General features: G+C 42.1%; 1 protein-coding gene across 4 annotated transcripts in view; it reads left to right on the forward strand.

The window, feature by feature from the left end:
- Nucleotides 1-7,904, forward strand: part of PLD1 (phospholipase D1) — a 198,217-nt gene extending 190,313 nt beyond the window's left edge. For all 4 annotated transcript variants that reach the window (XM_046657935.1, XM_046657939.1, XM_046657934.1 and 1 more), the window contains 2 exons: nt 2,964-3,081; nt 4,957-7,904. In XM_046657935.1, the coding sequence (XP_046513891.1) occupies nt 2,964-3,081; nt 4,957-5,181 (343 nt within the window). In that variant the 3' untranslated portion in view covers nt 5,182-7,904. The remainder of the gene's footprint in view (nt 1-2,963; nt 3,082-4,956) is intronic.
- Nucleotides 7,905-13,760: the final 5,856 nt, after the last annotated feature.

Raw genomic sequence — 13,760 nt, forward strand, 5'->3', positions numbered from 1 at the left:
GGAAGATGGGCATGGATATTAGCTCAGGGCCAGTCTTCCTCAGTAAAAAGAGGAGGATTGGCAGTAGTTAGCTCAGGGCTAATCTTCCTCAAAAAAAAAAAAAAAACTGAGAGAAAATTTATTACTAAATATTATCTGCTATAGACTTATTTAAATACTTTTTCTACACACAAGCTCTTAACTGATAACTTGGTGGACACATTACCTCATTTCTTGTTATAATTTAAAAGAAAGTTATAGAAATGTTCCTTTTGCTCAGTTTTTAGCTGGTTAGGCCCAACCCAAATCAAAGGTATTATTATAATTGACTTATTGTCATCACGTGACTGTCTTTCAAATTTGGTGCAGTAAATTTTGCTTTGGTCTTAATGGGCAGCCAGCATCTGTGTGCAAACATCATCCCTTAAATCCTTCTTAAAAGTTATTCCTGTGTAGTCTGAAGGAGACATTATTTGAAATGGAAATAGAATTTTGTGGTTATAAAACTCTAAGAATCCTCATAAGCCCATGGTGCCAGATCCATTTATTTTAAAGAATTTTTATATAGCAGGAAAAGTGCAGCCTACAACTGAGATGAGATGCCCTTTTATCCCTATAAAACAGGCCAAGCTTTTCTAGAAGTTGATAATGTCGAAAATCACTGAGGAGAACATGCATAGTTAGTAGCGTATGTGTTGGAACAGCCTTTCTTGAAGTAAATTCTGTGTATTTCTTAACTCAGGAATTTTATTTCTAAAATTTATCCTAGTGAAATAATCATAGAAATTCAAAGTATTATAGGTAGTGAATAAATTATGTTCATTGTAGCATTGTTCATAATAATGAAAAACTGGAAACCACCCAAAAGGTCATAATAAAATAATTGGTTAAAGAAATTTCACATGATGGGAAATTCTGCAGCTTTTACAAATGGTCATGTAAATCTACATTTATTTAAATGCAGGGAGGGTGACAATATAATGACCTCCACACTGTTAAATCCACTGGTCCATTCTCATCTGAATCTGACACAGTTCTCCTTGACGAACTGTGTATGGTTCTAGGTGCCACATCCTCACTTTTCTCCAGCCTCCCGGCTGCTCCTCCTCTGCCCTACTGTTGAGGTACACCGGGTCCTCAACTCTGTCTCTGCTCACTCCTTTGGTAAACTCAATTAAAGTCACATGGCTTTATGCATATATATATATATATATATACACACTCAAATTTTTATCTCCAAGCAGGCCTTCTCTGCCAAACTCCAGACTCACTTATCCAGCTGTCCACTTTGCATTGCCACTTGAGTGTTTCATAGATGTCTCAACAGGTACAAAATTGAATTCTTGGTCTTGCCCCACAAACTGGCTCAACCCACAGAATTCCCCATCTCGGCTAATGGCAGCTACATTCTTCTAGTTGCTCAAGCCAAACCCCCTGCTAGTCACTTTTGATGCCTCGCTTTTTCTCACACTCTATCTACTCTATCAGGAAACCCTGTTGGCTCTGCCCTCATCTGCGCCACCACATCCACCACCATCTCTCACCTGGAATACTGCAGTAACTCCTAACTGGGCTCCCTGTTTCAACTCTTGCCCTGCACAGTCTATTCTCAATGCAGCCGCTATATTCTACTATGTAAGTGGGATACTGTCAGTGCTCTGCTCCGGTGTCTACCATATGTCCCAGTTTCCCTCAGTGTAACAGCCAAGTCCTTCAAAGGCCTATTTCCCCACTTCTATATTCAATGTAGCACAAGCCTTTTCGGGATTCTTTGAAACGACGAGGCATATGAGAAAAGGGCTTTGGACTCAGCTTGAATTCTAACTCTATCACAGTATGTCTCCAAACTTTAGTTTCCCATCTGCAAAATGGGAATCATGTACCATCTACCTCACAGGATTAAGGCGGAAATGCTTTTTAACCCTAAAGCCTTCTATAAGTACCAAGGTTTTTCTAATTTTCAAATTTTCAAATATGACTTCCAAAACTTGTCTTGCTTTCCTTGAGAGTTGCTTGTTATTTCTAGTCCCTTGTTTATATATGATCAATTGGGACAGCATTTAGTATGTGACTTCTTTCATGCCAGGCATTCTGGGTTTATGAGAATAGCCAGGTCATGTTCTCTCAAAGAATTTACATGTTAGATGTGGCAGATGGACTTATTGAAAACAAAAAGTGTGTAAAGAATTGCAGGTGCTCTGATAAAAACAAAGCTCATATGAAGGACAGTGGGAGAACAAAGGAAGAATGTTCGCGTCTCCCAGGATTGATGGGGAGAAGTGGGAGACAGGAGAAGGGGGAGCCACAAACGGTGCTATAAAAGTGACCTTGTACTGAATCCTGACAGGTGGTAGGTGGACTTAGGCAAACACGTGGGGGAAGGAAAATTCTCCCTGACCACTCCCATCTCATACTCTTAAAGCACATTGGTATTTATCACAATTTTCATTAATTCCTCTGAGGGTGATTATTTCTTTATTATTGATCTCACCTATGAAATTTAACTACTCAGAGAGGCTCCATGCCTTTTGCATTTATTTCTGCACCCTAGAGCTCAGCATAGTGCTTGGCCCAGGGTCAGGGGAGGGAGGAAGAATGGAAGATCAAGTCATGTTAAGAGGACAGCTCTGGGAGTCACATGGTCCTGGTTGGAGTCCCAGGTCTGCTGCTTACCAGCTGTGTGACCTTGAAGAAGTTACTTAACCTCTCTGTGCCTTAGTTCCTATATCTGTAAAATGGAGATAATAATAGTTGCTTCTTCATAAGGTTGTTGAGGAAGGGGCTTAGCACATTTGCTGGCACTTATTTTGAATGCTAATCCTATCCTGTGTATATATATGCACACACACTTAGTTTTAAGGCTTCCATTGATTTCCTAAAAAATAAATAAATAAATGGACTCCCATCGTTGTTACCATTGGAAACAATGCCTACAGCAAACTGCTTTATCTCGATTACTCATTTGGGAGGCACTTGTATTTCAGAGTTGTCCTTGGCTATCTTTCGGACCCAAGTGAAGACATTCAGGATCCAGTGAGTGACAAATTCTTCAAGGAGGTGTGGGTTTCAACAGCAGCTCGAAATGCTACAATTTATGATAAGGTGAGGTTCGCATATTCCCCCTCCTTTTTTTTGATTGATTCACATCACAAAAGCACACCATTATTTCTGCATGTTATTGGTACAGAGTATTCTTAGTGAAGGTAGAAAACAAACACACCTCCAAGTTGTAATAAAATAGCTCTTCATAGACCTTGAAAAACAGAGTCAAAAAGCATCATGGATATGTTTTAAAAGAGACTTTAGTGGTATTCTGATCCCTCATCTGATTCAGGAATTCCATCATGAGCATCCTCAGCAGGTGGTTACCTAGCCTTCGTACCTGTCTGGTGACAAAGAGAAAAGAGAGGTGGAGTTGAAAAATGTCAGACCTGGGTTCAACCCAGCTCACCCAGTTGCTGGTGATATAACGTGGTGTATAGTGACTTGACTTTCTGAGCCTTTCTTTCCTTTCCTATAAATTGGGAGGGATATTCACTGGGGTGGTTATGAGGATAAAGAATAGCCTATTAGGGGCTGGCCTGGTGGTATAGTGGTTAAGTTCAAGTTCACATGCTGCGCTTCAGTGGCCCAGGGTTCACAGGTTTGGATCCCAGGTGCGGACCTACACACTGCTCATCAAGCCATGCTGCGGCGGCATCCCGTATGAAAGTAGAGGAAGATGGGCATGTTTGTTAGCTCAGGGACCACCTTCCTCAAGCAAAAAGAGGAAGATTGGCAACAGACATTAGCTGGGGGCCAATCGTCCTAACAGACACACAAAAAAGAATAGTCTATTAAATGTATTTAGCACATAGTGCATAGTAAATGGCATCCATCATTTTAATGAAGCTTATTAATAATGAGATACGTTTTTTGTCAAACAGCTCTAATTTTGGAAAAGTGTTTAAAACCAGCTCCATTTGTTAGGGAGGCCAAATGCATCTTCTGGTAAGTTATATCCATTGGTTATGATAAAGAATTTACAAGAGTTAAGAGTTGTCTGACAGTGGAAAAGTTTACTTCATAAAATAGCCAGCTTTCCATCATAGAAAATATTCAAGCTGGGATGTGTTGACCACCTGTCAGAAATTGGGTAAGAGTGTGTTCTTCATCATGACTTCCAGAGCCCCTTCCAGCACGGAGAATTCATCATTCCTAATGAAACATGACAACTATCTGCTTAGCTTTATCTCGTACTGAGACCTCGAGGCCATGATCAAATAGGTCACGTGCATGGAGTCTTCTAAAATGCGGTGCACTGCCTACTTTGGATCTTGGATTGGGGGAATAACAGCTATAAAAGACATTTGGGGAATAATAGGATCAATCTGAATGTGGACCATATCTTAAATGACATGGAACTGGTCTCCTGAGGGATGAGAATGGGATTGTGGTTATACAGGCACATGTCCTCATTCTTAGAACAACGTGCTGAAGTGTTCAGAAGTGAAGTGTTATGATGTGTGAAACTTATTTTCAGTTAGCAAAATAAGTGTACAATTGATAACTTTAAGTAAAGGTACACATATGAACATTTTTCTAAATAAAAAGTTAGAGAAAATATAATGTACAATTTTCCCCTTAAACCAGAACCTCCAGTGAAATTCAGGGATGATTATTATCCAAAAACTTAACCTTAACGTGCAGAAACATCAGTGAAATTCCTTATCACTAGCCTGACTTTATCCTGAGATAAATGACTTGCATCAATCAGATAGAAGGATTTATCTATAAATTTTTTTTGATGGAAGCAAATCTAGTAGTGTTTTGTAGCAAATAAGCAAAGCACCTCTTCAGTCAGTTCTGTGCTATAACAGAAAACTAACATGTGTTTCATAAAACAAAGGTGTTGGATGTTGGAATGAGTATTTTCCATAAAGGGGGTATGTTTTCTTTGAAACTTATCAGTCTGTTTCCTCTTTGTGTTTTAATCAGGTGTTCCGGTGCCTGCCCAATGACGAAGTACACAGCTTAATTCAACTGAGAGACTTTATAAGCAAACCCATATTAGCCAAGGAAGATCCCGTCAGAGCAGAGGAGGAACTGAAAAAGATCCGTGGGTTCTTGGTGCAGTTCCCCTTTTATTTCTTGTCTGCAGAAAGCCTACTGCCTTCTGTTGGAACCAAAGAAGCCATAGTGCCCACAGAGGTTTGGACTTAAGAGTTGTTTGGGTTTGCAGCTCGAGCACGTCCGCCTGAAGAGTACACTGCGCACGGTGACTTTGTGGAGACCCTCACTGCCAAAGCCAGCCCTGATCCACTTTTGTGTCCAACCTACGGACCCTTTGGGTTGGCTGGGAAGGGCTGCAGTCATACTGATATAGGATACTGAACATCAGCCCTGAACATCTAATCCCTCCTGCCTAACCTCGAGAAAAAGGGACTGTGTTCTTATTGGCAGCATATGTTCAACAACTTGCACACTTACCCAGATTCCATGATGTACACCAAAGTGCATTTCCTTTGCTAACAAGAACTTACCTGTAACTGTTATCTAGGTTGCCGAAAATTGTCTGAACCTCTTTATTCTTCTCTGACCCTCCTCTGTGCGGCTGATGTCTGCCGGACCTGCCCCCGTGTCCATACAGACTCTGTTTGAGACTCTGTTTATTCCTAGAAGGTGTCGTGACACTGCTTCAAGTTTCTGCAAGGTTGCTTGGGATGCTCCTGCCCATCTGGTCCTGAAGTTGTAATGTTTGCCCAACCAAGAACATGGTCCTTATTGCTTTGCGGTGATTGAAAGGACAGGACAGCCTTTAGTCTACACAGCAGTCCGTGTTAGGCACTTCCGATAACATTGACGCTATGTATCTTGACACCACAGGGCAACAGGAAGGAATTAAATTCGGTTATCGAGGCAGGGGTTTCACGTTTTCCCCAAAGGCGCTGACAAGCTGTGTCCTTTCGATAGGCCCACCTGATCAAATTTGAAAACAAGCATAGGACATTTGATTACACAGAAATCCATAAAACTCAGAGACACAGCAGTCTGCCTTCAGAAACCCCCAAGGTATCAGTGATCTGATCCAGATAAGAAAAGAACATTCCTTACAGTCCTATAGAATTTCCTGTCATGCTCAGCTGCTGGACTGATTGAAGTTGGAGTTTCTACATTTCAGAATCAAACCAGTGAATGCGATTTGTCTTTCGCGAGCATCAGAGACTTCCTAACTCCTACCGAGTTGATAAGTGTGAACCTAACCTTATTTGACGTCCAGCTCTCCAGCTATGTTGTCTTCTTTAAGAAAAATTGATGGCAAAAATGTGCTGCTTTGCTTGCCTTATTAAATATACATTAACATTCCACCAGGGCTTCCAAAGAAGTTAGGATATGTATTAATTCACATTGTGTGAGTCTGTGAATTGTTCTGGAAACCCATTTTTCCTTTTTGGATGTTAGCATACCCTTTGGTAGACCATGGCTCTGATTTCACCAAGCAGAACTATTCTTACAGCCTGAGGGGTTAATGTGGGTTCCTAAAAGGCCTGTGCCCATAAAACATGGTGTAGGTGCATGGATCACACGTCTATGGGGTACCTGCACAGAATCTCATTTGAGTTGTTCTTCAAAGAAGCGAGGACCCGATCCCTGTTTTCATGGAGCTAATAGTCCGGTGGAAACGGTTGAACAGGAGCATGAAGTCACTGGTCTGGGTTCATAAGAGAGAGACAGTGTCACATCCAGGAGAGGGTTTCACAGCTAGAGAACATTTCACAAATGAGGTGGGACTATGTAACCAACAGTGGAAAGGGGTATGCTTTTATGAATAAATAACTTATTTCTCAGATGGCTGAAGATGGTAAAATAACTTCATGCTGCAGCAGTTGTAAATAAGACATTTGCTATTTGTGAAAGAAGTTTAGATTGGCATTTAAAGTGTTGAGTGTATGTGGGATAACTAAGGATTTCTTATATTTCTTACATTTCATTTTAAAAATATTTTTAAACCATAGAACGGTCAACAAACTGGCTCTTGATTTTGTGCAAGATGGTCCCATAAAACCATGAAAAATAAGAGGCTGAAAGGGCCCTTTCCCTTAAAATAATCACTTGATCCAAGCTCTGCCCATTTTGTAGATGAGGAAACTAAGGCCCCGAGTGGCTGAAGGACTCACTTAAATTCATCCAACTTATAGATGATGGAACTGAGACTAGTGAAATTGCTGCAGTCCGTTGTCGGCCTCTCCTTTCACTTCATCACTGCCCAAAAATGAGGAGAGGCAGCACGTAGATTTCAGACAGGGTGTCTCCAAGCTGTGTTGAACCCTGTGGTATTGTGTAATTATGTGCTTGCCTGTCTGCCTTACTGGAATGTAAGCCCCACGGGCCAGGGACTCTCCTGTGTTTCGTTCACAGTGTATCCCCAGAGCCTGGGACAGTGCCTGGCACATAGGTGCTCAATGACTGTTTGTCGGATGAATAAATGAGGTGGAGGAGCGAGCTAATGAAATGAGAAACTTATGGAGTCTCAGACTCAGACAAGTGATCTCACTGCCGGTTCTGTGGCAAGTGTTTTTTACTGCATCTTCTCAAAGGCAGGATGCTCATCGGCAAAGATGAGAGGCTGCAAGATTTACTTAGATGGATTTCATGGAAACTTCAGTGCAATAATTGCCTGTTTGCAATAGCAGTTTACATAGTGCAGCATTCTGCAAAAATCACATGGGATGTGGACAAGAGATGTACTGTGTGGCCTGATTACTCGTCCTTCTCTCACCGTTACCACCTAATAGATGTTCAGATAATTTAGCTTTAACACTGCAATGTCATTTATAAACTTTAAAATGCAAATGACCCAAAGCCTTGGAAAGCTATTATGAATCTATTTAATGTTTCAAATTGCCTATAATCTTTTGAAATGCCTATAAATGCTGTACCTGACACTCTGATACTCTCTGTAATAATTTTTGTTTTTCAGAAGGAAAAATGTTATGATTATAAGAAATGAAGGGCAGAAAGTGGTCATGGCCTGTCAAAGGTATTCCGATTGGCCAGGCGTGGTCTTCGGAGGACACTCAACACGGCAGATCTGGTGCAGGCTCTGGATCAAGTGTCCACTCAGTGACTCACCCTTCGGTGGGATGGTCCTAATCTCAGCTGTAAAGCATCACAGAGAGGCTGGGAGAGCTGGTCATTAGATAATTGAGTGGCATACTGTAAAACAAAATATTGGTATTATTTTAGTAGCGGATTTGGAAGAAAACTTTGTTGGTAGTCAAAAACATGAGCAGTTAATCTCTTATGTAATAACTTGGGAAATTGTAATATATCATGAATTGACAGTCTTCCACATGAAACCAGCAAGTCGAGAAGCCATTTTGCAGATGTGAGACTACAGGCAGAACAGGTTTTACATATAGCGTGAAGCACCTGCCCTTCTTGCTACATCTCCTCGTTCCTTATTCCTTCAACCTCTACCCCCAAAGGACCTCCTTATTATGTAAACCATTCTAGGAGACAACAAAAAGTTTTCCAGAGAAAACAAAATTAGGCCTCTACAATAAATCTTCAGTTAAACTCACACTTCTAAGTGACTGACAAAATATTATTTTTTAACAGAGGTAATCGTTCTTCTTAACGTCCCTGATCTGGTGTGGCACGTGAGCGTTCTCAGATGCCTGTATCCCTCTGTGGCAGGGGTGAAGAGGACCCTTCGTGTCTTCTCGCCCCTCTCTTCTATCTTCTGTGCAAAAAGCAAATGCTACAGGATTTTAAGTGTGCTTAGGAATACATATTTAGTTCCTTGGAAGATCCTCTGAGACTAATTACTACCAGAAGTTTGGAGGATTAAAATGAGTTTCACCAGGCGTGGGACTTAAGAAATTCTTACATTTGGAAATTCACTGGAAAAGGGATTCATTAGCATCTATCCAAAATTTGCAGGTGAAGAACCAGTGGATTTGCATTATTTTTAAGGAAGAACATGGACCGTAATAGGATTGCTAATGCCATTTAATTCACATGATATATTACTGGCTTTGACTTGAAATTGGAAGCATTCATTAAAAGAACCAAAAATTTTATGGCTTAAGTTCTAACAGGTTATTTTACTTTTCCTTTATACCATTTAAAATTTTTAACTTAAAAATAAATCAGAGGCTGGCCCCGTGGCCGAGTGGTTAAGTCCGTGTGCTCCACTGCAGGCGGCCCAGTGTTTTGTTGGTTCAAATCCTGGGCACGGACATGGCACTGCTCATCAAACCACGCTGAGGCAGCGTCCCACATGCCACAACTAGAAGGACCCACAACGAAGAATATACAACTATGTACTGGGGGGCTTTGGGGAGAAAAAGGAAAAAAAATAAAATCTTTAGAAAAAAATTTAAAAAATAAAAATAAATCAGACATGGGATACGTGAAAATTTGTCCTACTAACCATTTTAAACTTTTACGTTTTAAAGTCAGAGACTGGGATGGGAATCCAACCAAAATGTGGGCTTCCTTACTCTTTCCTGTTCTCAAGCAGCTGTCATGGTTCCTTTATTCCAGATAAGTGCACTTAAGTGAGCGTCGTCCTAGTTCTGCTTGACGCTGGGAAATAGAACATCGTGCCTTCCTAATGCACATTCCGCTTGCATTCTTCCCACAAAATAGTCTGGGCCAAAGGTACTCATGTCTCCTAAACTAGACTAAAAGTTCATTCCAAAGTGGTGGTGTCAGAGCACATTTCTCTTTGACCCAAAACCTAAGTACTTGGTGGTGAACATCCATGCAGAATATTCAGATATTCTGGACAGAACTTCACAGCAGGGTTTGGCAAACTGAGGCCTCCTGTTTTTGTAAATAAAGTTTGCTTTGAACACAGCCATGTGCATTCATTTACATGCCTTCATGACCACATGATCCGCAAATCATAAAATATTTACTATCTTTAAGAAAAGATTGCTGACTTTTCCTTTAGAGGGAGCAGAGAATATCTAGAGTAACTCAACCAAACAGATTTGGGCCAGTTTTAATCTCTTCCGCAAACAGAGTTTTCAAGTCTTCCTGTCCCAGAGCCCAACACTCTAGAATGGATTTATTCTAAGAACAGCTCACATCCTTTCAGGAATGAAAATCTCATGTCTTTTGGTTCTGGAAAAAGATGTCGTCAGCTAAAGCCAGCTTCTGGAGCTGAGCGCTCATAGGCAAGCATGGTTGATAATGTTTGTAACTAAACTGTCATATAAATGAGGGTGGATCGGCGGAAGGGTTTGTATTCAGAATGAGAACTGTGAACTCAAGAAATTCAGTTTCCCTGAATTTGCTTTCTGTGAAGGATTGGAAATGATACATGAATCCATTCCCTTCTTCACATTCAATGCTTTCTAGACCTGGTCTTTTAACCACTTTTTCTTTAAATGTAAATATTCATTAATTAAACAATTAAAAGTGTGAAATCAGTAGTGTCCCTCTATTTGAAAACAAGATTCCTCATTCTTCACATGGAGTTTTTAGATCCAGTGTACTGTGCCAAGCAAGGGACAGAAAGATGTCCCTGAGGAGCCCTCCCCCGCACCCTGATTGTGGGCCCCCACGAGGGTCGGTTCCAGAGTCACAGCATCCCTGCCGCCCCTGGTCCTCTCTCACCTGTGAGATGTGATGATACAGTGATGCAGCGAATCTCTTTTAAAAGATCAGTATGCCGTTCAGTAGCCCATACTGAGCAAGGCCCAGTGGGGGTGCTGGAGTGCATCGGTGAACAAGTCAGACCAGGCCCCACCTTCGCGGTGCTCACATTTTAATGAATGGAGAGGGCAAAGCCACTTCCATTCTCAAAGTAAGAAAATGACTGAAATAAGAGGTATTTGGATGCGCGTGTGGGAATTTTATCACACAAAGAGAACAGCGAAGACTGGAGTGTGATAAATGCTGCTGCCTCAGAGTAGGAACTAGGAGACAACAATATTATTACTACTACCAACACCAACAATAATAATAATTGCTAATATTAGTGGCTTTGTTGGCAGGGCCTCTTCTAAGCCCCTTTCATGTTTCAGCTCATTCAATAGCCCGATAGCTGTGGCTCTACAGCTTGGGGAGCCAAGCAAACTCCATGCTCAGGACATGGCTGTGGCCCTGAGACTGCCCTTTACCCCCTTTTCAAGCCCCTGGAGCCTTACCTACAACTCCCAGGTGCATGAGATCTAGGTGTGGGACTTTATCAGCAAGTGCCAGTGGGGACAGCACGGGCTTCAGCATTTGACAGATCTCACCAAAAAGCTCAGCCCTGCCGCTTGCCACCAGTGGGGCTCCTTGAACAGAGGAACGTCTCTGAGGTCTTCGAACACAAGGCCTCACTCATGACGGCCAATGGGATACCCCGGTAAAAGCACAGCGCCCCTGCACGTAGTAGGTGTTTTCTATCAAATCAGCGCTAGCTGCAACAGGTGCCTTTCATTCACTCTCCAAACGTGGGTCAGGTCATCTTGAATGGAGAGGACAGCACACCCCATGCCCACCTCCGTGGTCCGGACTTCCTTTCACACTTCCAGAAGACAATCAAGTGATCATAATTTCCCAGTGGACGTTCTAAGGTGGAGGGAGGGCAGAGGAATCTGTCTTCTGCTGAGATGTCTTTGACCTCCCCAAGTCTGATTAGTGTCGTCTCCTCCTGAGAACCTCCCCAGCATGCTGTCCTTTTCATGACATTCCCATACCCTCTATAATGCCTGCTAAAATACCACATGATCTCACTCATAAATAGAAGATAAAAACAACAAGAAACAAACACATAGTGACAGAAATTGGATTGGTGGTCACCAGAGGGGAAGGGGGGAGGGAGGACGGTGAAAGGGGTGATTATGCACATGTGCGAGATGATGCAGTGTAATCAGTCTCTGGGTGGAAAACATGCTGTAATCTACACAGAAATTAAAATATAGTGATGCACACCTGAAACTTATATAATGTTATAAACCAATGTTACCACAATAGAAAAAGACATCCAAATATTAAAGAATAAATCAATAAAGTACTACCCTGAGCTCTAAGCAATGAGAGGGCATGGACCGTGCCTGTCTTATGCACTGGGGCATCCCCAGTGCCTAGCGTACACCATACGTACCAGATAGTTGGTGGAGAAAATAAATAAGTCAGGGAAATAATGGATGGAAAAGAGAAAGACAGCAGATTGCTAGGTACTTGTCAAAATACAGGAGGGATAGAAGTGTCTAGACTGCGTCATTGCCTGAGCTAGAAAGGCCAAACTTAAATTGAGGATGAAAAGGACAAGGTTTACTGGAGGGCTGTCAACCAAGTCAGCTTCCTTCTCAGCCAGCCTCCCAAATGGCCAAGGGCAACCAGCAACAAGTTAGGCAAGTGGGAACCTGCGCTGACTGCATGGGTGTTATGCCTATTCTGTGACGAGGAAATGGGGAAGCAGCGCTGGAGCTGGAGGGGAGGGAAAAGTTGTGTGCTAGGGAAGAAAAATTCTGTTTGCTACAAATCTTGGCTTTTGGCTATAATCTGTCTGAGATGATGTTTTATTTAGGTTCCCCCTCGAAGGAAACCCGGAGACAAAGACTTGGGTACAGGTGGTTTCATTAGGACTCGTTCTCTGGAAGTACATGTGGGGGTGGGTAAAGCCAGAAGAGCAAAGCCAGTGATCACATTAAAGGTGGAGTTACCTCCAAAGGCATCAGCCCAGCCCTGCTGGGGCCTCTGAGCAGGAAGCTGAGGTCCTTATTCACAAACTTCCATTTCTCATTGGTTGCATGTTGCCCCTGGGCGTGTCAAATTCTCAGCACTCTGGACCTTCTCTGCAAGCAGGTTCAGGAAGCTGCTGTGGGGCAGAGAGAACCAGTGGAGAAGCAGAGAGAAGCCTTTCAGGGGCAAGGCTGCAAGTGGGTTACTGCCCTGTACAGCTGAGGGCTCACACAGTGGGCCATCAACAGCGCCCCCGAGAATGGGCCTCTGATTTTTCATGATGTAGTAATTCTCATCTGTTGTAGAAGCTTGTAATTTCCCTGAACACAGGGATCTTCCAACTTTTGTCGTTCTCCATATTGGAGTACTTATCACGGTGTGGAGCGTATTATTCAGATTATGGGAAAATTAAATTGAAAAATTACCCCCTCTGCCCTATTTCCCCATGGCTGTCTATGTTCATGATATGTAGGATTCACAGGCCAATCCCTAAAGCTGGGAGAGAACCCAAAGAAATGAGTTGGTTTTGTGTTAGAGTGATACGGTGAGAAGTGAATTTCTAAATTTTCCTTTAGTATTTGTAAAGCCTCAGGCACTTTTTAAAAATATAAAATAGAGTTAAAGCTGTGATAATGGAACCTTTAAATGACAGGTCAAAATTGCATTTGAGGGGCTGGCCCAGTGGGGCAGCAGTTAAGTTCACATGTTCCACTTTGGCCGTCTGGGGTTCACTGGTTCAGATCCCAGGTGTGGACCTAGCACCGTTCATCCAGCCATGCTGAGGTGGCAACCCACGTATAAAGTAGAGGAAGATGGGCAAAGATGTTAACTTAGGGCCAGTCTTCTTCAGGAAAAAGAGGAGGATTGGTGGCAGATGTTAGCTCAGGGCTAATCTTCCTCAAAAAAAAAAAAAGAAAATTGTATTTGAAAGATTATGAAAAATTAAAATTAAATAGTTTTTCCCATGACATTTGGCTATTCACTTTCTAGGTAATAGACCAAAGAACTGGTTCAGAATTGCACCAGATAACTTAGTCAGCAAACACTTGGTGATTTAGGAGAAACGACGTTAAGGAGGAGTGGTACTTTTTTTAAGGTCTCTCAAAATAAAG

This window comes from Equus quagga, chromosome 4, assembly GCF_021613505.1.
Source record: "Equus quagga isolate Etosha38 chromosome 4, UCLA_HA_Equagga_1.0, whole genome shotgun sequence".
NCBI classification, from domain to species: Eukaryota; Metazoa; Chordata; class Mammalia; order Perissodactyla; family Equidae; genus Equus; species Equus quagga.